The 27532-nt window shown below is 49.3% G+C and overlaps 1 protein-coding gene across 1 annotated transcript in view; it reads left to right on the top strand.

Annotated features, from left to right (window-relative positions):
- Positions 1–272: 272 nt before the first annotated feature.
- The window catches only part of Alx4 (ALX homeobox 4), a 37937-nt gene continuing 10677 nt past the window's right edge, over positions 273–27532 (top strand). The window contains exon 1 of the mRNA XM_051184125.1: positions 273–801. Within this exon, the coding sequence (XP_051040082.1) occupies positions 372–801 (430 nt within the window). The 5' untranslated portion in view covers positions 273–371. The remainder of the gene's footprint in view (positions 802–27532) is intronic.

The raw sequence follows: 27532 nt of genomic DNA, 5'->3' as shown, positions 1-27532 counted from the left end.
TTTTTCCTTCTTCTTCAAAACCTTAAGAGGGTTTGGGAGATCTGGTGAACTTTCGGAAGCATCCGAATCTTTGTACAGCTCTTGGTTCTTTCTCTGGGCCAGCTGTGGGGATCGAGGTGGGAGTGGAGAAAGAGAGAGAGCTAGAGGAAAGGAAAAAGTCAGGAAAGAGAGAAGAGACAGAGACAGAGAGAGAGACAGAGAGAGAGGGAGAGAGAGAGAGAGAGAGAGAGAGAGAGAGAGAGGAGGCAGCCAGCAGGCCGGGCGCGGAGCACTGCCACCGCCTCCTTGCCTCCCCAACTCCCAGCCAAGGCGCGCGGTGGCGTCCTCGCGCCCTCGCCGGCGCCCCCGCCCGTCGCCCGCGCAGGCCAGGCATGAACGCTGAGACTAGCGTCTCTTACTGCGAGTCGCCGGCCGCTGCCATGGACGCCTATTACAGTCCGGTGTCACAGAGCCGGGAAGGTTCGTCGCCTTTTAGGGGGTTCCCAGGAGGCGACAAGTTCGGCACAACTTTTCTGTCGGCCGCTGCCAAAGGACAAGGATTCGGGGACGCCAAGAACCGGGCCCGATACGGCACAGGACAGCAGGACTTGGCGGCACCGCTGGAGAGCACCGCCGGGGCTCGGGGCTCTTTTAACAAGTTCCAGCCACAGCCACCCACCCCGCAGCCGCCGCCGGCTCCGCCCGCGCCGCCAGCGCATCTCTACTTGCAGCGGGGCGCCTGCAAAACACCCCCGGACGGCAGCCTCAAGCTTCAGGAAGGCAGCGGTAGTCACAACTCGGCCTTGCAGGTCCCCTGCTACGGTGAGTGCACGTGCGGGACGCCGGGCCCGGGGACCCTGGGGATCGCGGCTTCGCTACCCCCAAATCCGCTGGTCTGGAGGGAGGCTGGAGGTGGAAGCTGGAGGAACTCCGGGAATGCCCGGAGGATCGAGCGCCTCGAGGGCGTCCAGCTGCGTCTCCATCCCCGGCCCGGGCTTGAGCGCTGTGACTGTTCCAGTCGCTCTGGAGTCGCTTCCCGGGTTTCTCCTCTCTTCATCCAAACGACTCGCACTTATAGCTGTCCTGCGGGGCCGGATTCGAAGCGGATGCTTCGTCCGGTTTCCCGGCAGGAGTCTGCTAGAAGCTTCTCCCGCTGCGTTCGGCGCGCGGCTCCCGAGTAGCTTGAGGCCTCGCTTCCCGGCCGCTGGCAGGCTCGGCGCACCGCGCCGCAGGTAAGAAGCCGCAGGTGCCTAGCGCACGGGGAAGTCCTGAGCGCAGAGCCTTGCTAGAAGCCACATCACCTAGTCGCTTGCGACTCTCGTGCGGGTCTGGGTCCGGAGAATTTGGTGCATCAGAAAACCTGAGTCTTGGTCCAGAGTGCAGATCACTTAGGGGACCGTGGCCCACCGGTCTGAGATGTCGGGAAGCAGCATTAGAAAACATGGTTTAGGACCCATTGGGTGGGACAGAAGTAATTCTGAGATACAGCCAGCACAGGGTTCCGGAAAGAAGGAAGAATCCGGGTCCTGATTTGGGCCCACAAGTAACCTGATCGAGGTGGCCTAAATGACCTCCAAGCCCCCTTGAACATGGCTGCAGAGTTCAGGCCTGAGTCGGGGCTCAGCTACCATTGAGGACACAGCAGGGGATCAAATGAGTTAGAAAACCAAAGCCATCCAAACACCTAAACTTTCTCTTTTTCCATAGCATCGGAGTTAGGGAACCCCAAACTCAAAGCAGGAAGAAAGGACCTTCTTCCCAGGCCTTTGCCATTAGGCTGGGCCCTAGTGATGGGCTGGTTCTTGACAGCAATAACTCTGGCTGCCCCGACCCAGGTAGGCTATAGAGAGGCGCTAAGCCTGGGGACAGAGATGAGACCTGGTGGAGGTCTTGGTGGACAGAATAATCTCAGGAATACAACCCAAGCTTTTAGTACACACACACACACACACACACACACACACACACACACACACACACTTTATCGGCCAACATGGTCACACATGAAATGCATACATGCATGTGGCTTTAAAAAAAAAGCTACAAACTCTCAAATTGACAGGATGGGGCTGAAAGCAGATGAAAACAGACTTAGAAAGATCTGGTGGCCTTTCCCTACTCTGCCACCTTTCACTGGAATGACATCAGGAACCACAGTGGTTTCTCCTTCCATGCCCAGCTCCAGAACCCAGGGCCTGTCACTTGTGACTACCAGGTCAGAGCGGATGGCAGACTCAGGGACTCCCAAAAGTGCACTGTACAAAGCCAGGGGAGGTCAGTTGATTTCGCCCTCCCTACAGCGCATTTTCATAGTTTAAAGACCTCCATTGGTATAGCCTCTAAGGAGGCTGAGATACTAGGCTGGAAGAGTCAAACTGCCCTCAAGCTCCTGATGAGCCCCTACTGTAAAGAAAGAGGCTAGGCCTGTCCTGTTGGGGTCTTCGAGACTGACTGGTCATTCTATCACCTGCATTAGCCATTATTGCCAAGGAAAGGAGCAGCCACTTGACCTGGAACTGCCCCTAACCCGCAGAGTGACCCCAGAGTAAGTAACTCTACTAAATTACCATTTCCTCATTGATACCAGAGCAGTAAAGAAAAGGTTGTAAATGCTGTCCCCCCCCCCCCAGGCTTCCTCCTATACATTTCCATCCCCTTCATTTCCAAACTGCTGGGACTCCCCAATTCTGAGGACAAGAGGACAAGGCAAGTTCCTGCCCTTGTTGGGACAAAGTCATAGAGGGCAGGCTGGGAGGAAAGACAGCTGGAACCTGCCAAGACCCGGCTATATCACTGTCTGAAGTGGAGGCAATCCTCCAGGAAACAACCAGGGAAGGCCAAATCACTGTCCCTGTCCACTCTTAGAGAAAGGGCTCTCTGTCCCAAAGGAGATTTCAGATCCACACAGGATGAGGCATTTTGATTCCAAGGCACTGAGACACTGAGAAGCAGAGACAAGGGTCGAACTTTTTCCGAATAGAGAGAAGGTCCATGGAGTTGGGACTCTAATTTGCCAGGAAGCTGGAGAACCAAGGCATGTATTGACAATTTTCAAACACCGTTATAAGGAGTACATACTTGAAGTCGAGAGGTTGGGGCTCAAGAAAAAATCCGGAGATGGTCTGGGGAACTTGGCCATCTGGGCGTGGGAATAGGCCTTGCCTTGGTGGCTGTGGATCCTCAGCCCAGGCCGATCAGCCTTTGTAACTTCTGCCGGCTATAGGAGTCCAAATCCAACGTAGTTTCGAGTGGAGGGGAGCTTCTGAGACCTGTCTCGAAATTATTTTGAGGTCCCTCGGGAGGAAGGTGCAGGACTGGAGCCTGAGCTAAAGCTGAGAGAGTGTAGGCCCGAGTCTGCCTGACGCCTGAACTGGGGGTAAGGGAGGTCCCCTTGTGGCTCCAAGCATCCTTACAGGGTTCAGGAGCTCGTTTTCCTCATCTTTTCTAAAAGGGCAAAGCTTTTGGCGACTCCTCAGTCTCCTGTGAACACAGGGCCATTTGCATTGTTTATGAAAGGGCCCCTTGCTCAACGCGATCTAGACGCCTCCAGGCTCCCTGCGGTCCTTGGGCAAGAGCAGCTCGCCTGGGTGGAGACCGGAGACCCGGCCGCTGGCTGCTGTGCTCCGCAACCCTCCCGCGTCCTCGCGCAGCTTTGCGGTACTTCTGAGGGTGGTGCGGCTCTGCTGGCAAAGGCCCTGCCTCCTCCTCTTTCGCTTTCGATTCGGTGCACTCAGGTTTTCGTTGAGAGCAATTTGGGACCTCCACAGCCCATCCGGAATGCAGCTCCCTGGGCGCCCAGGTCTCTGGGCGCTCTCGCCCGGCTTGGGCCCGAGTGGCGCCGCCGAGGAATATGTTCTGATTTTTTTAAATTAGATGAAATGTTAAACTCTGGAGGTATGCCTCTACCTCCCTCTCCCCAGTACAGACACAATCCACACAACGTGACCCTTACTTGATTTAGTCAAGGACCTTTTGTAAACCTTTCTTCCCAAAAAGTGGAGAATGGGGTCTTAAGGGACTGAGAGAGCAGTAGTCCCCAGGCCATTCTGAGAGAGTTAGGTCTCTTGGTGAAGACAGAGATCCGCGCCAGTTTTAGAGGAAAGATGGGGAAATAATAGCTTTTTAATTTTTTACTTTATTCATTTCCATTGCCCCAGCCTGCTCCAACAACGCCCCAAAGACACTTTAACCATAGAAACAGAAGGCTTGTATTAGAAGTCTAATATTTTCTTGAAATCAATAGACTTGGCATATATTTTTCTTTAATTTGCACATAGTGGGGTTCAAAGTCTTGAAAGGAAAAGTCGGGAAAATGGTTAAGAACTTGCTCAAGTCATGGTACTGTATGTATTGGATACGTGCACAAAAAATTTTGAGGAAAAAACTTTTTTGTGAATTAAGAAAATTTCAGGAAAGAATTCGAAGCACCGGGGACCGCATCTTATTTTTCATGGCAATATGTCAAGGATGACCTTGTAGCTTCCGGACATTTGCGCAGCCCTGACCCTAACACGAGGCTACAACCAGCTTAGCCTAGAACCCCTCTCAGGCTCTCCTGGAGCCATTAAAGCCTGCAGTTGCTCCCGAGGTTCCAGATGCGGAGGAAAACAAATTATAATGCCCTGTATTAAATATTGCTAACATCCCGGAGGGTTTTGGTTTCCAGCGGCAGATAGAAAAACTTTTCTGGAAAGTGCCTTGATTCAGTGGAGTTGCAGTGGAGTTGCTTCTATGGAAGGCTGGGGGGAAAAAAAAGAAAAGGGGGAAAAAAAGAAAGAAAAGAAAAGAAAAACGGAAAAACCTCTGTAGCAACACGGAGGGAGAAGAGGTTGGAGTCAGGTGCGTTTTACCCGGGTTGGGGCTTATTTGCTGACTCCCTGGACCTTGGGGTGTCAAGGCAGCAGGCAGGGACAGGACAGGAACGCTAGCTGCCTGAGCCTTCCGCGGCTTCGCCTACTTGGGATGTGGCATATCAGTGGCACTGACTGAAACACAGGTAGGGTGAGTAGCAAAGTAAGTACCTAGGAAAGAAAAGAAAATTCTGGAAAGGAGATCTTGGGCTCCTGGTACTCCAGTGTCCTCAGTCCCGGAACTTCTTTGCTCCGGAAACTGGAGAGCAAGCGCAGTCACAGGTTTGGGTAGGAAGGTGACGGCTTCTGAGTGTTGAAGGTTCACTGACAGCCGCCTCTCTAGGCATAGTTTGAGATTTTGCGGTCCCCCTACTGAGGAGTTAAGGATGACCGGGAAACCACACCAGTGCTTGGACCTCAGCTACAGCTAGGTGAGATTCCCTGCAACGAATCCAGAATGGAAGCCAATGGCGACCTGTGTTTAAGCACTATGAACCATTAGCTCAGGACCACTAGACAAGTGGAAGTTGGTCCTTCTTCCAATCAGGGGTTCTTGGGAGAAGGATCAGGCACCCTCTAGTCAGCAAGTGGTTCTAGGCATAGTTCTTAACCACTGTTTCTTTTCTTGAGACCAGTTACCCAAGACCCTCAGGGATCGCACTTTTCTGCTGTAATTGTGTCAATGAGTGACACCACATCGCCATTAAAGGTGCTTCTGTTAGTTAATCTTGAAGGCGTGTAGAGTAGCCTGGGGCGGCAATCTTTTAGCCACCGGGGAACAGGAAGCCCCAGAAAGGCTCATAAAAGCTCAGATGCCTCCTGTGCCTTGGGGATGGTGCTTCAGGTACCCCAGCCGCATTAAATTCTTTCTCTCTGTCCCTGGCACATTCTGTAACCTAAGGAAAGGTTGTTGTCTTCATGCCACCCATTCCCAACCTCCAATACCAAGGAAGAAATAGAGGGCGAAAGAAGTTAAACCCGGGCTCAGATGTTTGCAAAAGGTTGCTCAAAGGAGCGAAGGGCAGCGGAGTGGTATAGCAATCCCGGCAGCCTCAGCTTCAATTTCTACTTGAGGGGCAGCGGCAGAATCGCACCCTGAGTACTCTTGGAGATGAGGAATCACCAGGAGATACTTTGAGGGTGAGAAGTGCCACTGCCTGTCTAGATATCTACCTTTCCTTGCTTGTGTTTAGGGACCTCACAGTTAACATATCTAAGGTCCGGTTACTGGTACCGCGTTCGGAATAGAGAGGGAAGCCGCACGCGCGTGCGCGCGCTCAGCTCGTTCGCTCGCGGGCGTACACAGCGCATTGGATTCTTAAAGCAGATTCTCTTGGGGGGCGAAGGGGGATTCTCGTCCTGAACCCGGAGCCCACGCACTTTCTAGAAGACTGGACCGGCAACTCTGGGTTATCGAGCTTGATCCAGAAGAGCCAGGAGTCGGCGCGGAGGGTTTGAATCCGAGAGCAAACTAATCTCTGAGGTCTCTATTCCCTGCATGGCCTTAGAGGAAACCCTCTCAGCTCCTGGCTTTTCCTGCGAGGGTGCTAGTCGGGGTCCCCCTTCTCTGCTCTCCCACTCTTATACAGTTTTGTCTGGGAAGAGTCCAGATAGATAAAGTGGGCAGAAAAGTCTTCCCTGGAAGCAGAACCGGGTCCTGAATGATGAACAGTTCTGGGACATAAAGCACACTAACAGTGGAAGGTGGGGCTGGATGAAAGGTCTGGGCTCCTCACTGGGGTTTAAATATGAGAAAAGGTAAGCTACTGTGCTTTGGTGTTCATATGGCACTGAACTTAAGCCAAGGATGCATTAATTCTGTCATCTCCCTCATCTGGTGTTCCATTTGCATTCCCTGTCTCTGCACTTTCCAATTGCCTACCAAGAACAATATTGGCTTGGTGAACCAAGAAAACGTGGGTCTTCTGTGGCTACAGCCTAATCCTTTCTGGTGTATATCCCAGAGTCTGGCTGTAAGGATGAATGAAAAATTGGTGTTTCATTCAAAAGGTTGGGTGCATCTGTAAAAGTATTCCAGAACACACACACACACACACACACACACACACACACACACACACGCCACCCGTCGTGTGTGAATGTGAGCTGCTGTGCATCCCACCCATAGTTAATCTGTCCTCTTCTTCCTTCTGAGGGAGTCAAACTATAATTGTGTGTATTAATTTTTGTGCACTCCTGTATGAAAAATGTACATGACTGGTACCATTTGCTACCCCAGCATAGGAACCTATATACTTGCACATGTGCAAGTGTTCCTGTGTGTGCCTCTGAAAGCCCCTCCTAGCCTGTGTACAACCAAGCCTCACCTTCAGAGGGTTGTGCCTGAGGGAGGCTAAGCGTCTGTGTCTGTGTATCTCTGGCTCCAAGCCTCCCTCCTTCTGGCTGCCTATTGCAGCTTCCCTGAGGCTGACTCACAGGCCAGCAGTCTCCAGGTGGCCGGCCTCCAACAAGCCCTGGTGTCCCAGATTAGGTTCATCCAGCCCACCTGCAATGCAGTGAGACTTGTTCTCATGTCTAGGGACTGGGATGTCAATTTTGCCCCGTGTGGCAAGCTGTCCTGGCACCATCCTGATGTAGTTTTCAGACCACATTTAGTAGATGAGTAGGACTTTAGGAGATAAGGGGTCCCCAAACCCAGGTTGTAGGGAGGGCAGGAGCTCCTCTTACCATTGAGTGGAGAGGCAGCAGGATCTGGTTGGATCACCTGCTCTTCTTGCTTGGAGGTATGGAAGACACTTCACATGGGTACCCTGAGGCCTAGGACCCACCTCTCCCTCTCTTACATGAATAACTGCCTACCCAATGCTAGAGACCTTGGTGGTGCCCAGGAGTCATTGTCTCACAACACAGACTTAAGTGGGTCCTGATATCCTTATTCAGTCCTTCCCTATGTTGGAAGAAATGGCAATCTTCTACTGGCCCAATGTCCTGTTTCACAGGGGCCTAGGATGCTTGATTCCACTTATTTGTGGCTATCAAACTGTCTGTCACGGATCCAGGCCCCAGGAGGCCTGAGAAGTGCTGGACCCTGTCTCTGCTTTCAGGTCCAGAGGCAGACAAGCAACCTCCAGTTCCCCTTCCCTGGCACTAAATCTGGGCTGGGGAAGCCTCCCTTAGGCTGTCTCCTAGACTACAAGGGGAAAAATGCCTTGTGTATAGAGCTAGTCAGAAGCCAGCACCCCTCCCTACCTGGGCTCCCTCCTCCAGTAAGGGGAGGGAGCTAGGGAATATGAAGACCCTTGTCAACTCTCTTCCTCCCCCTCTATGCTGATCAAGAGCCCTGGGTGCAGGTGCTGGCATTTCAATGGAATTAACCATAACCTTTAGCACAGTGCCCACTTACTCTCTGGTGTCACTTCGCAACTTCATTTGTTGGATGTGGCTATTTGGGACTTGCTGACTACAAGGGAAGGGAGCAGAGGGACATGTGGACATGGAGTGTGACCCCTGTGTAGATACTTCTGTTGAGTTCTTCTCTCTACCCATCACCCACCTTTTAGAGGGAGCTAGAGTATTGCAGGTGATGATGATGACAATAAGGTCTTAATAATAAGGTTTTAATAAGGTCTCATTTGTTAACTATTATTGCTGTGTTGGAGATCAAACTCAGGTCTCATAATGCTAGGCAAGCACTATACCACTCCAGACCCTGCTCAGCTTTTAGGGTAGGAATGGTGACTTTGAGGTCCCCCAGGATATGGGGGCCTCCCTGATGTCCAGAAGTTTTCCTGGCCCCACCATTCATCTGCCTCCATATCCAGTTCACAACTGAGCACTGAGTTGGGACCAGTGAGTCCTGATCTTTGTCTTTAATAAGGGTTCAGTCTCCTGACAGCCAAGACAAGCATTTGCATGCCTCTGTGGTACAATCCCCATAACCAAAACCCCTTCATGAAATCTGATGGTTTTGGAAGACTTGACCCAGATCCTGGGGCCAAGAAACCTTTAGAGAACTCACGGGCCTATCTCTCTGTATTGTCCTCAGGAGAAGGTCTGGCCACCTGCTGCAGGAGGAAAGTTTAGCAGGCTTTGCCTGGCCCTTTACTTCATTTTTCCTCCCGCAGGTCAGGTTATTGACACAAAGAGAAGTTTCTATAGTTGCTTTAACATAGGGCAACTCAGTGTTCCAAGCAATGCACCGAGTACTCTTGAGTTCTATTTCATTGTAACCTAATTATGATGCTGCAAGGTCAGTAGGCTCACCAGAAGCCCCGTAGACAACCTTTTCTGGAAACTCTCTCCCAGGTGTCATGAGAATGAATGATGGAGTACATTTCAAACATGGCTCCCAAAGAGTTCTTCATATCATATCTAGGGATGCAGCCTGAGTTGGATTTCAGGCATCGCTTCTTTGCCTGTGCCTGGTGAGAACAGCATGGCATGGGTGCCTAACAACTGGAGTGGGAATTACTTTTTCAAGTGCTGGCCAAGATGGAAGAACTGAGATTTGCCAGGAGAACTGAGCAGTGGGAAAGTGTCTTTCCTCCAGGAGATCTGGAATGTGTGAGGCTCTGTCTACACTGTTTCAAATTATTTCTCCAGACCCTAAAACAGCTTGGGATACACAGTAGATGCTCAATCAGTGTTTGTTGATAAGTGAGTGATATGGGGTGTGAACATTTTAGAAGCACTGTGACTTTCCCCCTCCTCTTTCCTTCCTCTGTGGAGGTGGGGTGGCAGCCAGATATGTGGACTTCTTTTATCCTTGTGGAAAATGATTTCACTCTGCAAGGAGCTTGTGGTTCAGGAGCAGGGAGGTCTCGGGTAGATGAACCATTTGTTTTGCAGAATCGTGGCAGTTTGGAGGAGTTCCTTCTATCCCCAACTGTTCCCCTTTAGGCTCACCTCCAAGGCCACAGGCCTGGTGTCCAGCTGCCATGCCTGCTGGGACTGGCTCTAATCAGGCGGGTGTCCTCCCCCTCTTGCCTATAGTTAGCTCCAGCTCCTGCCTGACTGTAGGGCCACTCTGGGCATAGTGGATCCTCTCTGGGAACCTATCTATCCATCTCTCCTCTTTGAGATTCTGAGACTCCCCCAGCAAAGGGACATTGCTCTCTGTTCCCACCCACTCAGCACCTGCATTGTGCTTGGGTCACCTACTGAGGGTTAGGCTCTCTCCTAACACCATTCCTTTTTTTCCCTGTGGCCCCCAGCATTTGTGTGGGCATGGCCTACACACACACACACACACACACACACACACACACACACACTCACACACTCACACACTCACACACATACACATACACTTACTCACATATACACACACATACAAAATACATACACATACACTCAATACACACACACACATACAAAATACATACACATACACACACACTCTCTCTCTCTCTCTCACACACACACACACACACACACTGAGCCTGGGAAGGTCAGCACCCAGGGTGGCTTCCATTATTCCAAACTGCTAGGTACTTGGAGGAGAATATGGACAAAGAACAGGGCAGGGTTTCCTTCTCCCTCACTAAAGAAGGAACAGGTTCATGTGAGGCTGTGGCCAGTGCCCTGGGTAGGTTTCTTCCCGATCAACAGATCCTGTGTACAGCACCTTGGCCAGGCACATTCCAGGGTCTGGCTGTAAGTGAGCTGACTCCTGTCCTCATAGCCACATGGGGAGTCCCGAGAGAGGTAGCAATGGTCTAGGGCTTCCTAAGGACAACTAGAGTAGATCTCAGAGGCTGATTTGGAGCCCATCAGCAGAAGGAGCAGGAAATGGTCCTCTGTCATTGACAAACTGCCTGAATCAAGGGTCTGAGTTAGCAAAGATCTGCTGATTGTAGCCATGATGGCTGCAGGGGATTGGAGTCCCAGGATGGGCAGGGACCAGCTGTGAGAACTTTCATTTTCTGCTAAGGCTTAGGGCTTAGAGGACTCCCTTGGAGGTTGCTGAGGGGACTGTGAAGGCAAGTCCCCTAATGAATGTTGTTAATGTTGCTTGGTGTGACTTTTTTTAAAAAATTCAAAAACTTCAACCATAAGGGAGACAGTGTTTGTTCATTAGTTTGTTTTCTTAATGGTGGTAACATGCACATATGTGACGAGTCTGAGTGTAATGACTCAAGCCTGTAATCCCAGCATGTAAAAGACTGAGGTATGAGGTTTGCTATAAGGATGAGGCTATCTCAGGCTACATCAGGGACCTACCCAAGTTCCATCACAGGACTGTGCAGTAGGAAACCTGCCCTTACTTTACAGATCCTGGTTAGGTAAGTCCCAGACCAGCCTGAGCTACCTAGTGAATTCCAGGACAGTCTGAACTACAGAGAACAAAATAAAACAACACCACCAACAACAAAACCTCTCTCTTTCTCTCTCTCTCTCTCTCTCTCTCTCTCTCTCTCTCTCTCTCTCTCTCTCTCATACACACACACACATACACACAGTTATATATAGCATAAAAGTTAACTATTTTAACCTCTGAAGTGTACATTTCAGTGGTATTAAAACATGGAAAATGTTGAATAACATCTCCACATCTCCTCTATTTCCAGAATATCCCCATAATTTTAAATAGAATTTATATCTTTTTGAAAAAAGCTTACATCCTCTTTCCCCTGGCCTAGGTAGCCTTCACTCTGCTTTCCCCACTCTTACCTAAATTTGCACTTTGGTGCCTGGCTAACCATATTCGTTCTTAACCACCTGTGTGACTTAAGTACCTACTCCAGATCCTTCTCCAAGGTTCAAATCTGTTTGTTTGAATGTGTTGTTGTTGTTGTTGTTGTTGTTGTTACTTGTGGTGGTAGGGATCGAGCCCAGTGTCCCATGTGTGTGCCCTACCTCTGAGCCACACTCAAAACCATAGCAGAACCTTTAAGTATTTCGGACAGTGATCTCTTATCCAAAAGATGGTTTGTAAGTATCACAATGTCTCTTTTCCTGTGGGCCTCTCTGGATGCTGTTCTTTGATAAAAGTTTTTCATTTCGATAATGTCTGGTTTACCATTCTCCCCCTATGTCCCCCAGTTTTTGGTGTCATCTACATTGATGGCATCTATGCCATGAATTGCCATTTCCTTTTATTGCTGTTTGGACTCAGGTCAGGTCTTTGATTCATTTTGTGGCAGTCTTCTGGGTTCAGCATGGGACAGGCACTAGCTCCATCAGTGTGTAGGCTTTCGATTCCCAGCATCCCAGAAGAAAAGGCAGCCACCTCTCCATGGCGTAGTCTTGAGATGCTGCTTCAGAACTGTTCAAGTTGGCACCTAAGAATTTCCCTCTGGGATTTCTCCTTTCTTGTATTGGTCCATTCCATCTGTCTGTCCCCAACAGGACATTCCTTGTGAAGTTCAGAACAGTAGAGTGCACAAGGAAATCCATGGGTTTCTCTGTCTCTCTTCTTGCCTCTAGGTCAGTAACTGGCCACCAAAGAGATTCATCTTGGGGACACATTCATTTCTCAGAAACCAGAACTGATAAGGGAGAGCAGAAGTAGAGCTACATGCTAGGGCTCCACATATGCTCCCTAAAACCTTGGCTATTTGGGGGTCTCTAGGCCCAGTGAGCTCTAACAAGGATGTAACCTTATGTCTTTAGCTTCATGTCCCAAACCTTCCCAATGTGTGCATAAAGGATTCTCAGGAAGGAAGCCTATGACCCACCCCTCCCCACTCCCTGCAGGATCCTCTCTGTCAGATCTCTTGTGTAATATTTATTCCCAGATAATGCACTTGCATGACTGTCCCATGCCCAGGCATCAGTGTGTGAGTCCACCAGGCCTCAGGCTCCAGGCACTGGGCCCCAGGAAAAAAGGCTCCCTTGTTTAAGCATCAGCCCAAACGATCAATCACAGTCTGAAGGAAGGTAGCATGCACAATTTCTAAAGCCTATTTTATTCGTGTGTGTGTGTGTGTGTGTGTGAACACATGTTTGTGCATGATGTGTGAGAGTTTGGGTGTCACAGCATAGTGTAGAAGTCAGGTGTTTTGCATACATACATACATGTGTGATGTGTGTTGACATGTGTGTGCACATATGTGTACATCTACTCATACATGTATGTCGACCAAAGCTGACATTAGATGTCTTCTTAATCATTCCTCACTCTATTGATTGAGGCAGGGTCTCTTGCCAAACCTAGAACTCCCCAGTTCTGGCTAGGCCAGCTAGGTAGCTTGCCTGGGAAATTTGCAATCACAGACTGCAGTCCTGTCTACCCAGCTTTTGTATGGGTTCTGGGGACTGGAACTCAGGTCCGTATGCCTGTGTTGCAAGGGTTTTATCCACTTAACCACCTCCATTGTGAGGTTTCTTTGAAAGCAAATATCCAATTGTCTTTTCTAGACCTCAGAAAATTAAATAGCGGCTTTGTAAGGATTTAGCCAAGTCTTCCTCTTTCCCATCCAAGAGAAAAAGGGTCTTTCCACTGCTCCTGTCTGTCAGTGATTCTTTGCTGTAGGACAAAGGAAGCTGGGCACCAGTAAGAAAAGCAGTCTCTTTCTACACTGATATTACTTCTCGAAGGCTGAAAACCCAGCTACACAGGCACGGGCAGGCAGAGGCCATGGAGACTGGTAAGGTATCTTCCTGGCCTGGGGCAAGGGATCTAGCTAAGGGAGTAAGCTGCCTTATATATGTTATATATGTAACAAAGTATATACAAGGAAAGGAGTGGGCATTCAATGCTTGGCTTTTATGACAGTTTCAAATGTTCCAAAAGTTTACAGTGTTCACGAATGCTTTACCTATTAGAGGAACGCTATACAGATATGGAGTGAGCTCTAATTGAAGGTGACACTGGGAGCCACATAACACAAAAATTTGTGGTTCATACACGTCCAGGCAGCTGGAGCTGGAGAGACTCGGAGAGAAGAGAAGTCACCAGGGAAGGACTGGGAGGGGTGGATGCCCTGCAGCTGAGGGGTCTTCCCTTCCCTCTTGCAGCCGTGTGGACTCCCTAGTTAAGTTGTATTATGTGCCCTGGGGATTTCTGGTGCCAAGGGAAATGAATCCGATTTCTGCCTCATTTCAACCTCACTACCTTCTAGGTTGGAGACGGCTTAGCCTTTGCTTTACAGGCAAGGAAACTAAGGCACACACTCTTGCTTTCCCAAAGGGGCCCTTGGAGGCAGTGTGGAGGGATAGCCTGGAAACCTCTTTAGTCCCTCCTTTGCCTCTGCCATTTTTCTGGTGGGGACAGTCAACATCCCTAGTACAGTGAGGCTAGCTAAGCAGAGCCTCCAGCTGGCCTCTTCAGCACACAGCAGCCTTGCCATCCCACACATAGACCAAGGTTGCCCTAGCAATTCACTCTGTCAACTGGGTCAGGTAACTTGATTTTCTCATTCTACCACTCTGTACCTTCCACAGCCTTCCTCCCTGAGATAGGAGCCACCATGCTTTCCATTCCTGTCACCTGGAACTTTTCAGCTTGTTAAGGTAGCCCAGGGATGCTGGGTGAATGGATGGGTGGATGAGAGAATAAAGGATGGCAGAATTAGGCCTGTCCTATCCCTGGCCCTTCTCGTTTCTTTATATTGCACAGGACTTAAATGCCTCCATTTTGTCACAGGGTCCCTGAGGGCCATCAGGGATGCAGACTTTCTTTTGTTGCAAGAGAAAACACAGGATCTGGGTTATCAAGTTAATGGCATCGAGATTTACTCAAAGCCACACGGTTTAGAGGCAGTGAGCAGACAGACCACAAGATTAGAAGCAGGAAGACATGGGTTCAAGCCCCACTGCACTCAGACACACAAGCTAGCACACAGAGCTTGAGTTTCTAGGCCTAGGCTGGGCTCTTATTGGCAGGATCTGGGAAACTTCCAGGAGAGCAGCTTATAGGCTAATTGGAGTTTGTGTTGGTGTTTTAGTTCCCAGTTCAAAGGTTTCCTTGACCTTTTTTAATGTGAAGCTGGTAGCCCTCCTTTCTGTGGACCCTGGTACCCAAGCAGGGCAGAATGCTCACTTCCCTAGAATCCCCTGTGACAAACTAGCTGGCATCTGTTTCCTGCCTGTGCCTTCCATCGGGATGTGGCCTTATGTGCACATGTACGTGGAGGCCAGAAACCTTGCTTTTTGAGCCAAGGTCCCTCAGTGGGTCATGTACTCACTGATTTGGCTGAACAACAAAAGAGCCCAGATATCCACCAGTCTCCACCTGTCATTCTATTTATCTGTTCTGTGTGTATATGTGTGTGGGCACTCATGCCATGGTACATGTGAGGCAGCCAGGACATCTTGTGGGAGTTTTTTTCTCCTCACTCTATAGGATTGAACTCAGGTCATTAAACTTGGCAGCAAGTGTCTGTGCCCATAAGCCATCTTGCCAGCCCACAAAATGGAAACCCTGATAAATTAAGCCTTTTTCTAGTTCTCAGCTCCAATAGAAGCATGCCCTTTGCTCACAAACTGCTGTGGCCTACAGGCCTGAAAAGGCACTGTGAAGGAAGTACAGTTTCCATCTGGGGCCTCTGAAGGACTGGGTGAGATGGGTTCTCAAAGAGCGGGTGAGGTGTGCATGCTCTAGAGCTGGCATCAGCCTTGGGCTCTCCTGAGGACACGGGGACCAGGTGGTGGAGGCTGAGGATGCGGTGGCAGGGAAGGCCACTTACTACACACCTGCCCAGGTCCTCTGCTAAGCACTATGGGATCTCTGTGATGGGATCCTGGAGAAGGCCAGCTTCCTACTGACCATCATATATCAGTTTCTGATAAAAAGCTTTGCATTTTGATAAAGGTTCAGACTTTGGGAAAAGCTTCCCAGTGTATCAGGGAATCCTGGATGCCTTTCTGCTGACACAGGTTTACACTGCAGTCCCTGACAGTCAGTGACACTGGCCTCCTGCACAGGGCAGCCTAGCCAATGTTAGCATGGAGCTGGAATATGATAGGTCCTCCTCAAGGCAGATGGGAGGAGCTTCTGTTTCCCTTCATCCCTGCCTGGTCTGTGAATGTCTAGCTCTGTCTCACCAGGGGCACAGTTCCACCAAGCACATTTCCTACCAAGGCACCTGCCCAGAAGGACCCAGCAGAAGTATCCCAGGCCAGGCCACTTTTTAAACAAGTCATTTGCCTTCTCTGATCTACTTTCTGAAGCTGTGAAATGGGCCATTTTTTACATAGTGTCTGCAAAGAGGGAGTCACCACAGCAGGTAACAGAGGATGCCCGATGACCACGTAGAATACAAAGCATATTTCCTATTTTCTGTGATGCTCTGTGTTAATTCCCTTTCCTTCCTTGACTCTGAGAAGCCCACTCCACCCACTAAACCAGGAAAGAAGCTCCCCCATGAAAAAAAGAGTCCAGAGAATATCTGTGAAGTGGAGCTGTGGCCCCTGCCTCTGTTGAAGGGATCCCTCCAGAGGAGTCACAGGCCAGGGGTGACAGCTCTGAGCTGTAGAGAAATCTACCAGCAAGACATGGTGGTGCACTGAGGATTGCTGGCACAAGACTGCCATTCACAAGTGAGTCGAATGATTCCTGCACACCTGTGTGCTAATATAGCTAGGGCCAAACGATCCTCAGGGTCTGCAGAGAGGGTGGGGGAAAGCCCAGGCCTCAGGCCTGTCATCTAGATGCTGGTGATATTCCACCAGTCTCTATATCTGGTGCCTCATTTTGCCCACCATGGATTTTGAGAGTAGTGAAATGAGCTATGAGATATAGGGGAGGTAAGAACTCTTCCAGGAAGAGCTGGGACTTGCCTTGTCCACTCCTGTGCCCTTAATAAAGATGGCAGCTGAACAGTAGGGCTGACTATCTGTTGAACTGGTAAATGTTTCCAGGAAACAGTATTAAACCACTTTAAAGAGTGGGGGCCCCAATCCACTCGCCTTGAGCCCAGAAACATTTTTTGGAACTACAGTGCCTCTTAGTGGTAAGTGTGTGAAACTGCAGCCTTGGTCGTGGCCTCTGAGAGTTGGACCTAGAATCTTGACACAGAACTAGCCCTGAGGGCTAGCAGGTGCCAGCTACCCACAGGACTGGAACCTCCACAGTGCCTTTTTTTGCTCTCTTAGTGGCATAGATTCATGCAGAGTTGTAGCACCAAAGAAGCATTCCTTGTTAGCCCAGAGGTTTAGTCAAGGCCCAAGCAGCCACATCACCACCTTGGTCCTTCATGTTTGCTTTATGGCTGATGTCTCTGAGCCCCTTCATGAAAGGTCCTTCCACTCTGCACAGGCATTGTATGCTGAGGTGGGGAGCCCAGCCCCTTGCAGGGGACCCGGAGCTAGTTAACAGCAGAAGCCTAGGAGTTCTATACACATACTCCACACTCATGGCACTAACTTTAGGGGTATGCCCTGAGCACGCCTATCATCTCAGATTCTGTTCTGTATAGCTTACAGTCTAGTGTTTAAGTGCTCAGCCCAACCTTGGGGTCAGAGAAGGAGAGTGACCTGAGGCTGAGCCTGGGAAGCCTGCTGGCATTTACAGCAGAAGAAACACAGAAAACAGATTTCTTCAGATTAGTAACAAAGATGTAAATGAAGCTGAGACTTTCCTCTCAGCCCACACCACAGCAGTGATTTTAAAAATGGCCAATATTGACCCTGAAGGGAGAGGACTCACAGCTGGTGGCTGAGGACACAGGCCCACTTCTGGAAGGCAGTTTAGCTGTGTTTACCAGAGGCCTGGAGATGCACCTATGACATTACTCTGTTATTCTCAGAGATGCTTTAAGGTAATTGTTGTGAATGAAAAGAGATTGAATTCTCAGACACTCAGCTCAACCCTGCCACTGTCTTTCCCAGGCAGATGTGTGGGTCCCGCAGCAGAGAACAGATTCTGTAAAATAGGGTGGGGTCCTATGCAGTATGAGAGGAGACTCGGGGGCAGCGTGAGGTTGAAAGGCTTTTACCAAACCAGTGTGTTCGTGTGCACAAGTATTAAAGGCCCCTCCCTTTGGTGTTTGAGGTGATTATTTTTCACTTTCCATAGAAACCCCAGGATAGTGTGATAAGGACAAACGTCCACAGAAGTCCCAGAGAAAGACACAGATGTGCAGGAGACAGCAGTGCTTGGCTAGATGCCAGGCAGAAGGGGGGTGGCTGCAGAGACAGGAAGCCCAAGGCACATGGTGGGGGTGGAAGTGGTCATGTGGGGAAGTGCACAGGTGAAGTTGGTGAATGAAGAGGGGGTCCCTCACAGGTCCCTAAAAGCCACAGTCAGGTTGGCCAGTTTAGGAGAATGAAACAAAACCATGATGTTCTGTCATATTTGAATGTGTATTTCTCATCAATGTTAGAGGAGTCTATTTTATTATCATTACTATTATTTTTCGAGACAGGATTTCTCTGTGTAACAGTCCTAGCTGTCCCAGAACTAGCTCTGTAGAGCAGGCTGGCCTCGAACTTACAGAGATCCACCTGCCTCTGCCTCCCAAGTGCTGGGATTAAAGGCATGCACCACGTTGTCTTTTTTTTTGTTTTTGTTTATGTTTTGTTTATAAGAAAAAAAAACCAAACAGGGTGTGTATATATATATATATATCCCTGGCTGTCATGGAACTCACTGTAGACCAGGCTGTTCTTGAACTTAGAGATCCACCTTTCTCTGCCTCCCAAGCACTGGAATTAAAGATGTGCATTACCACTGCCTAGCTTTTGGTATTTTGGTATTTCCACATCCATGTGGAAAGCCAAAGCTGTTACCAGGTGAGTGTGTTCTTTGATTGTTCTCTCCCTTATTTCTTGAGACAGTGTCTCTCTCTGAACCTGGAAATGACTCTTCATCTAGGCTGGTGGGCCTGTCAGTGAACCCCAGAGATCCTCCTGCCTTCCCAGAGCTGGGATCATAGGCCTGTGCTACTGCATCTGTGGTGCTGGGGCTTGAACTCAGGTCCTCCTGCTTGCATAGCAAGCACCTTACCCACTGAACCATCTCCCCAGGCCATTGGGTTATTCTTATATTAAAAGGTGTTCACTGTTGTTACTAACACACTGTTTCAAGGAACATCCTGTCATGTATTTGGCATCTGAATGAGGCCTCTGGGAGCTAGCAAGGCCCTCTGCCTTGGGAGTCAACAGTCACCAGAGGCCTTGGCCTGGAGATCATCAGGGCCCAGCTGGGTGGACAGTGTCTTCCCCACATAACAGGAGGCCTTTCTCTGAAGCTACAGTCTCCCATCCCACTCCAAACAGGCCTCTCACTTCCCATAAGCCCACAGCAGTGTCAGCTCCTGTCAGCCCAGGCTTCACTGGGAACCCCAGTCTCTGCTTCAGATAAGAGCTTTACCTGACCCCACAGAACAAACACAAGGGGACTTCAAGCCACCCAGAACAAAACAGACAACCAAAGGGGAAAGCCCATATACTTAACTTACTGGTATGCTTTCAGTAGTTTCTAATGGTAGTCACACCATGATGTCCCACTTTTTATCAACCCAAAGCTTCGCAGAGATGCACATCTTTCTACTTGTCAAAGCTCTGTTCTACACAGGTTTCAGTCATTCATTCATCATATGTTTATTGCACAGCTACTGTGTTCCTCGTGCAATACTAAGCATTGGGAGGAAGGGGTGAAGAAAGATCCCTGCTTTCTGAGGGAAGAGAGAGGGGGACAATGGGAAGAAAGGAAAAATAAGCAAACAGATAAATGCACAATAATTCATGTTAAATGCCAACAAGGAGGCTTACAGAATGCACAGCACCCACATATGGGAAGAATGCCCTTTATGCTGGTTGTTTTGATCAACTTCAGCTTTCTTCCATACAGAAGACAACAGCCTGATGAACTTTGTCTCTTGTTCTCTCCTTGGGTCCATTGTTAATTGCTTCTTTAGACTAAGACCCTTGAAGTGGGACTTGGGGTGAAGGTCTAAGGACATAAAATTATGTTCAATATCATTTTGTATTTTCTATTTAGTTTTTCACACCATAAAAATAACATAGTGTGAAATAAAGCTTGGTGTAAATTTGTGGAATTTTAATGCATCCTCGTACAGATTTATGCACCCATTGCCACCATCACAGGGCACAAACATACAGTCCTAGGACAGTCTTTCACCCCAGTGAGATCTCCTTGTCAACGACAACCTCCCTCCGCCATCCTGACAGCCAACCATCTGCCCTCTGTATTTTTCACCTTTTCCAAACTCATAACCATGTGAAGCCACACAGGGTGTGTTTTTTTACGTTGGTTCTCTTACACACTGTAGTGCACTTCTAGGACTCCCCTGTATTATTATTGTATTAGTGGTCCATCTCATTACTGAATGCTATTCCACCATATGTTCCTCAACCTGCTTATCTTATTCCACTACTAAAGGACTTTTGTTGTGTTACTAAGATTTCTGCGACTGTGACAAAAATGCTCGTGACAATCTGTTTAAAAGAAAAAGGGTTCTACTGTTTTGGAAAATCTATGAAGAGAAATTAATTCCCACAACAGTTCTAGCCCAAAACCTTTCCAGCACTTTTATTTATCTCTGGTCAGAAAGAGATTTATGGCCAGGTGGTGGTAATTCACATCTTTATTCCCAGCACTTGGGAGACAGAGGCAGGCGGATCTCTGTGAGTTCAAGGCCAGACTGGTCTACAAAGAGAGTGCCAGAATAGCCAAAGCTGTTACAGAGAGAGTGATTTCTTTGTCAGAGATAAACATCACTTTGTGTGCTAAAATGTTATTCTATAGTATGAATTCGCACGTCAGTGGGCTGTTATTCTGTAGCATGAATTCACAGCACAAGTGGATTGTGTTGTTCTGGGTCTGGGAAGATGCTCATCATGGCAGGTGCATGATGCAGAAGGTGCTGCCAGTAGAAAGGGAGAAGGGTGAGACACTGGCGTCCCAAAATCCTTTTCAAGGACACATCCCCAGCATCTAAGACCAAGCCACACCCCTCTACAGACCCCAGATGAGGACCAAGCCTCTGACACATGACACAAACAAGCCTTTTGGGGACACTCAAGCCAAACACAGCACCAGTGTCTGCTGTCTGGTTTGGGTCTCTGCCCCTTACAAATGAGTCTTCATTTCTTTAGGGCATTTGCTGAGCTGAGGGCTTGCTGGGGCCAGGGCTGAATGTAGGTTTAATCACGTAAGAAACTTCGGACTCTGTTGCAATCTCTGACCAGCACCACTGGTTCCTATTTCTGTATCTCCACTGTGTGTGGAGCATCATGGGACCTCACCCCACTTTTCATTTGTGCTCAGTAGTAGTAATGGTCGCCTGCCTGTCCCCAGATTTATTGGCTATCCATGTGTCTTCTTTGTTGAGTTTGCCTGTTCAAATAAACTTCCACTTTAAAGGAACACTACCTATGACACAAACTCCTTGCCCAGTGCAGATTTCAGTATTTTCCCTTAGTGCCCATATCCTAGGACACTCAATCTATTTAGTTCGCCTGTCCCCCTCCACCTCGTCTAGTCTGTGTTTTTCATTCTTCACTAGGGCTCTTTGGCTGGAGGGTGCTCAGAATGAGGTACCTTGTCCCCAACTAGCCTGATAACTCTTCAGCACACTCTTTTCCCCCCCTCCAGACTCACAGCCTCCAGAGCGAGTACACAGATGCAGTCTGTTTTTGCTGACATGTCGCCTGGGTACTTCTTCCCCTTTGGCATTATTTTACCAAGCTGCCTGCTAAGCTAAAGACCTCTGGACAGAGCCCAGGGGCAGATGAGGTGGGGTGAGGATTTATGTGATCAATGGCTAACCTTTAGCCTCTGCCCCAGCCCCCCCAGGACTGTTTGGACAGCGGTGGGTTTAGTCAGTGCCCTTTAAATAGCATGAAAGAGCCCTGTGCTGGCCTGTTTTGTTTAAGGAGATTACATCGGTGCTGTGCACTCCGCCACAGGGTGTGTGGGGCCGGTTCACCCGGGAACAGAACGAGCGGCATGTCCCCCACAAAGCAGATGTTTGGAGGGAAAATAGATGTAATCAAAACCATGGAGGATAAAATTACTCAGCCCCTGTAGTCATTCACTCCATATGCACTGCCTATGCCCAGCCACACACGTACACACACATTCTATCCAGGTTCACACTCACCTATCCCTACTGACACACAACTATACACGTCTGCACACTCACAAGTCTCCCTCCAGACAATTGGGAACATGTGCCCCACACCCATCCCCAGCTGCAGGCTGGTTGGTGCCCATACCCTGGGGCTCACATCTTCTAACACAGACAGATGCACAAGAAGCTCCCAATGTGCTCTCCAAAACGATCACAGTAAAAAAGAAAGGAAACACACACACACACTTACAGAAATTTCTCAAGAGCTTTGGATGATCCTAGACTGGAGGGGTGTGACTGGATTGACCAAGGACAAGGGGGTAGAGGTTAAGGGCATGAATATGGATTTCCCACTTTCTTGGTTTCACAAGCTGAAACCCAATGGTCAACACCAAATGGGGCCAGTTTGGGACAGCTGGTTCCCAGGAGAGGTCTGTGGCCCACCTGGAAGCTCTTGCTTCCAGCTCCCTACCTGTCAAAAACAGTCATGGGAATAGCACTGGTCTCAGATTGTTCAAGAGCCTTCGGCACCACTGAGGGAAGACCTTTCGGGATCAGGCATTACTTTGGACGTCCACTGGTGGTCACTCCTTATCTCCCCTTTCCTGGTTGCCTGCCCTTGCACTCTGGAGGCAAATGCAGGTGGATCTCTGTGAGCTGGAGGATAGCTTGATCTACATAGTGAGTCCCAAGTCATTGGAAGGGGAGGATGGACTAAGGAAGCCTTGACCCTGAGACACACCCACAAAAGGCTCCTTCCCTGATTTGGGAAGGAAAACAACCAGCCAGTTTAGAATCCATGCAGGGCATCCCTGAAGGGGAAAAGAGAGCCTTGCTAATGGTGGCTTGGATTCAAGCTGGGCTCTGTTGCTGCTCAGCCTCCTCCAATGCAGGGCTCACAGGGCAGTGAAGGACCTCTGCAACTGGGCAAACTGGTGCCTCCAGAGGCCACTTCTCTTGTGCAATGTGATGGTCTGAGGCAGAGGCAGCTACTATCTGGTAGGTAGTAGATGATGCTTTAGATCAGTGGTTCTCAACCTGTGGATTGCGCCCTCTTTGGGGGCAGGAAACTGAACGACCCTTTCACCGGTATCACATATCAGATATGCTGCATATCAGATATTTCCATTACAAATCATAACTACTAGCAAAATTATAGTTATGAAGTAGCAATGAAAATAATCTTATGAGCTGGGAGGTAGTGGCTCATGCCTTTAATCCCAGCACTCAGGAAGCAGAGGCAGGCAGGTTTCTGTGAGTTTGAGGCCAGCCTGGTCTACAAAGCTACACAGAGAAACCCTGTCTTGAAAAAAAAAATATGGTTGAGGGTCACTACAACATGAGAAACTTATATTAAAGGGTCTCGGCATTAGGAAAATTGAGAACCACTGGCTTAGATGCTGGTCCCTCCCTACTAGTCCTGCTTATTTCTCCCTTCCTGATCGCTGTGTGGAGAGGAATGTCTCTTCAGGTTCAACTGAGCTTTTCTTCTACCTGTTTTCCCTCAGTCGCCTCCAGTCATGTGAGCCATCAGCCTTGAAAGTGGCATGCTTTTGCACGATTCTTCATGTCCTGACTCACGCCTGGTCCCTTATCTACTCAGCAGCAACTCTCTGCTAGTATGCAGTGGGACCATGGCACACAGGTGTGCACAGTAGTGTCTCTTGGCCATGACTCATCTCTTCTTCCACAGTCTCTCCCTGTGGCCTATCTGGGCCTGTCTGGCATGAGCTAAGATACGACAAATGACAAGAAGCTCTCCTTGGGGCACTGCTCCTCCACTAGGGAGTCAGACACTGAGGGCTTGGTTCACAGCTAGTCAGCAAACCCCAGACCATGAGAGCTGAGTGGAGGATAGAGGGCTGGCTCTGGCTCTGGTTGGCAGGTTCCTGAGGAAGCAGCTGCAGGCCACCCGAACAGAAAGATTTCTGATCAGGTGGTCAGAGGTGAGGGTTGTGGGGAACCATGGAGGACAATGGTCTCCACTAGTCAGGAGTAAGCAGAGTTCCACTGTAGAGCCAGGGACTTTAGACCCACCTCACTGATAAGGATGCCAGGATCCTGAATACGCTAGGCCTTACCCAGGCCACTTCCCTAGCCAGCTCCTCTGCATCATTTGACTGGCTTTACACAGGGCCCCATGTGCTACCCTCCTCATCACTGGACCCCACCTAATCCAAACAGAACCTGACTACTGAGGGTCACATGGATGGACAGTAGTAATGGGAGCCAAAGCCATCAAGTTAGACAGATGCCATATTACAGACAGAGAAGCTGTGTCCCATGGTTCCTGGGGCTGGGTTGGGGACGGGCCCTGGCAAGATGGACCAGAAACAATGAACCAGATTCCCAGAGGACAAATATGGACTGGCTAAGAGTGGTGAATGGCCTGGCTTCAGGGGCCACAGGTGGAGGGAGCTTGTAGATAGATGGGGAGAGTCTCCTACCTTAGGGTATCAAGCTTGTCCTTCTCAGAAGGTAGGTATGGCTACAGAACTTGGGAGAAGTCTTCCTTTATTGTCTAAAATAGGGAGCCAGCTTCAGCATTTAAAGCAAGAAAATTAATGATCAAAGTGGACTGGCTGACTAGGGTAAAGGCTAACAACTGAACTGTCGTTTACACCCTCTGGGAGAGGGAAAATACGTTTTCTCTAATGAAGTGACATTGGGTATATCCACTCCTCCAGGGCAGGTCTCATGTTCAGGAGTAGTTGATGACCATATAGTGGACTCCACAGGTTGTTTTTTGTTTTGTTTTGTGGTGTGTGCTTTTATTTAGTTATAATTTGGTGGTGTTTCCTCCCACCTTCCTTTTTTCTTTTTGGGTAGTGTTTTCTTAGTTGTATTGAGTTTTTGTTTATTTTTTGAGAAAGCGCATATAATTGGGTGGATAGAGATGGGAGAGGCTCTTGAAGGACTTGGGGGAGGGGAGGGATATGACCAGAATATACTTAAAGTTAAAAATTGTTTTAAACAACAACAAAAAAAAAAAATAAGAAAAAAAAAGGAAGAAAAGATGGGGGGGTGCCAGGAAGATGGTTTAGTGGTTAAGGATATGTGATGCTTTTACAGAGGACCTGGGTTCAATTCCCAGCACACACATGGTAGTTCTCAACCTTCTATAACTCCCAGGCAGTCATGTAATGCACATTCAGATAAAATAAACAATTTTTTAAAAAATTACCTTGAGGGTTGGGGAGATGGCTCAGTTGGTAAAGTGCCTGCCATACCTGCATGATGTTAGAGCCCAAGAGTACATCTAAAGCATCTAGGCATGGTGGGATGTGCTTGCCATCCAGCACCGGGGAGATGAACACAGGAGCTCACTATCCAGCCAGCCTAGTGGAACAGCAAGTCCCAGACAAGTGAAGCAGCCTGCATCCAGGAATTTGGTAGATGGCTCCTGAGAACAGCATTTGAGCCTGCCCTCTGACCCCCATGTGCATCTGAATACATACACATTCTTAAAATGGACTGAGGCCCAGAGCAGGCATCTCCCTCTGGGGCTATGATCTCAATAGCAATCATGCTGTCTCCCCATCTCCCACTCACTTGATCCAGTGGGCAGCTGGATGTGGGCAGGGGTGGACCCTACTTCTCATCAGAAGACTGGACCATCTGCCATCATCTCCTGCTAGGCCAAGAAGTAGCTCCATACTGAGGGTTACTTAAACTGCATCTTAGCCCCCTGTCCTCAGGGGCAGGACTCCTGGATGCTGAGAGGCGTTGGATTTCTTTTCCCTGGAAACAGGTCCTATATCCATGCTTAGAGAGCAGGGCAGTCCCCAGAGCAGGAGGCTGTGTTCTGTGCATAATTAAGGAGTGTTCTTTTTTTTCCCTCAGTCTAAATGAGAAGCTGGGGCTGGCTCTTCCAACCCTGGTTTCTATGTAACTGCCCTCAACTGGCCCTCATTCCCATGGGGTGATCCCAGCTCCAGGCTGGATGCCTGAAGACACTACCAGGGTCTGCAGGGCAAGGATGGGCCTAGGGACCAGGCAGGGTTAGGCCAGGAGGGATGGTGTCCTTCTCCCCTGGCCTGGCTGTCAGGAAGTTGCACAAGAGGAATGTTTATTTATGGTGAGCTGGGTGGGATTTCTTCCCAAAAAAAAAAAAAAACCCAAAACATAAAACTTATTTGTCTGCCAGGAAGATAAATATCTTTGCTGGAAGCTCTTGGCCCAGCTGTGCCAGCTGCAATTCACACAATGCTGTCACCCAGGCCCACTGTATAAGCTAGGCTCACATGGCTGTCATTTGTGATGCCTCTGGGTGGGTCAGCCACCCTGTGACATTGACATGGTGAGTGGCCCTTCAGGAGGTGCTTTCAGACCTCTTCTGGGCACTTCCCTCTCCTTTCTTTCTTCAATGCTACAGAGTTAGAGGGGAACTGATAGAAGCAAAAAGCCCCTCCCACCTTCCCTAGTATGCACAGGGAGGCTGTCAACCCTGAAATGTCAGCCCCCATCTCCAGTCCGGATGGCATCAGAAGAGCAAGGCTAGAAGTGTCATTCTGATTTTGAATGCAAATTGCATGACCTGTTTCCAGAAGCGGCAGCTGATGGCCAGAATGGATGGTGCTGGCTGTAAATGGCTGTAAGTGTATTTGAGGGTTTTCCCTCCACACTTCATTTAACTGTTCTCTCATTGAACCTTGAACCTGTCTCCTTCTCCCCGGGTCTCAGATAATGAATATGGCCAAAAAAGGGGCTCCACACATTTGGATACATGTTTGATTCCAATCCTATAGTGCTTTTATACATGTGCTTGTACCCCAGGGACTTTTCTCACTGAGGACTTGTCCTGGGGGGTCATACTCCTCTAGTGCTGGCAGGGCCTGTAAGCCTGCAAGGCCAGACCAGAAGTAGGAGCCAATAATGGTGGAAGGCTCCACAGCTAGTCTACTAGGTGGCTAACCTCCCCTATAAACCATAAGGAATATTCTGTGGGTATCTTCATTCACCCCCAAGTTACAGAGGGGAAACTGAGTCACAAAGGAGTTCATTAGAAACATGGACCTGTAGAGCCAGAGATGTGGCAGACACACCCTGGTGCCTAGCCCTGGATTCCAGGCCCTGAGCCCTCCACAATAGACAGGCAAGTGGGTCTGCCCAGATGGATGGGTGAGCAGCAGCTCCCACCCTCCTAGCCTGGTCTCCACCTCCCCAACATTGACCTGCATGATTTGACTTGTTCCTTGTAGCTCTGAGCTTCCCAGAATCTACCCAGGGTGTCCCAGTCTGTCAGCAAGTAGCAGTAAAGGCCTAGACTGGGAACTGTGTTTGTGAGGATTCCTTGTGGTCCCAAAGAGGGGATCCTCAGAGGTGAGGGCCTGAACAGCTGTGGTAGACAGTGACAGCTGCTGCTAGTGAAAGGCACCCCAGCAAGCACCCATGCCCAAGTGATACTCACCTTCTAAAAGCCCCTCTGTGGGCAGTAAGACCAGTATTACCAGTGGAGTGGAGGTTGAGCAGTGGGTCTCTCAACACTAAAGTCTTTATATAGTCTCCAAGGTTTCTCTGCTCATGGGGAACACACTGTGTGCCTCGATCAATGCTAGTCTTTTCTCTCTGCCACCAAGTTCACTGTGGCAGACTTCTCTCCTCTTCCAGGGATGAAGTCTTCTCTCCTCTTCCAGGGAACCCCAGTATTGTGTCAGATAGACTGGGTCCATGCCCAGATTTTGGCTGTAGGGGAGGAGTCTCACTCACAGGTCAGACAAGCAAACCAAGAGCTACATGACATTGGTGCCAGAAGGGAAC

Source organism: Phodopus roborovskii, unplaced genomic scaffold, assembly GCF_943737965.1.
Source record: "Phodopus roborovskii unplaced genomic scaffold, PHOROB, whole genome shotgun sequence".
Taxonomy (NCBI): Eukaryota; Metazoa; Chordata; class Mammalia; order Rodentia; family Cricetidae; genus Phodopus; species Phodopus roborovskii.
Note: the sequence above shows the minus strand (reverse complement) of the source record. Positions and strands in the feature narration are given on the sequence as shown.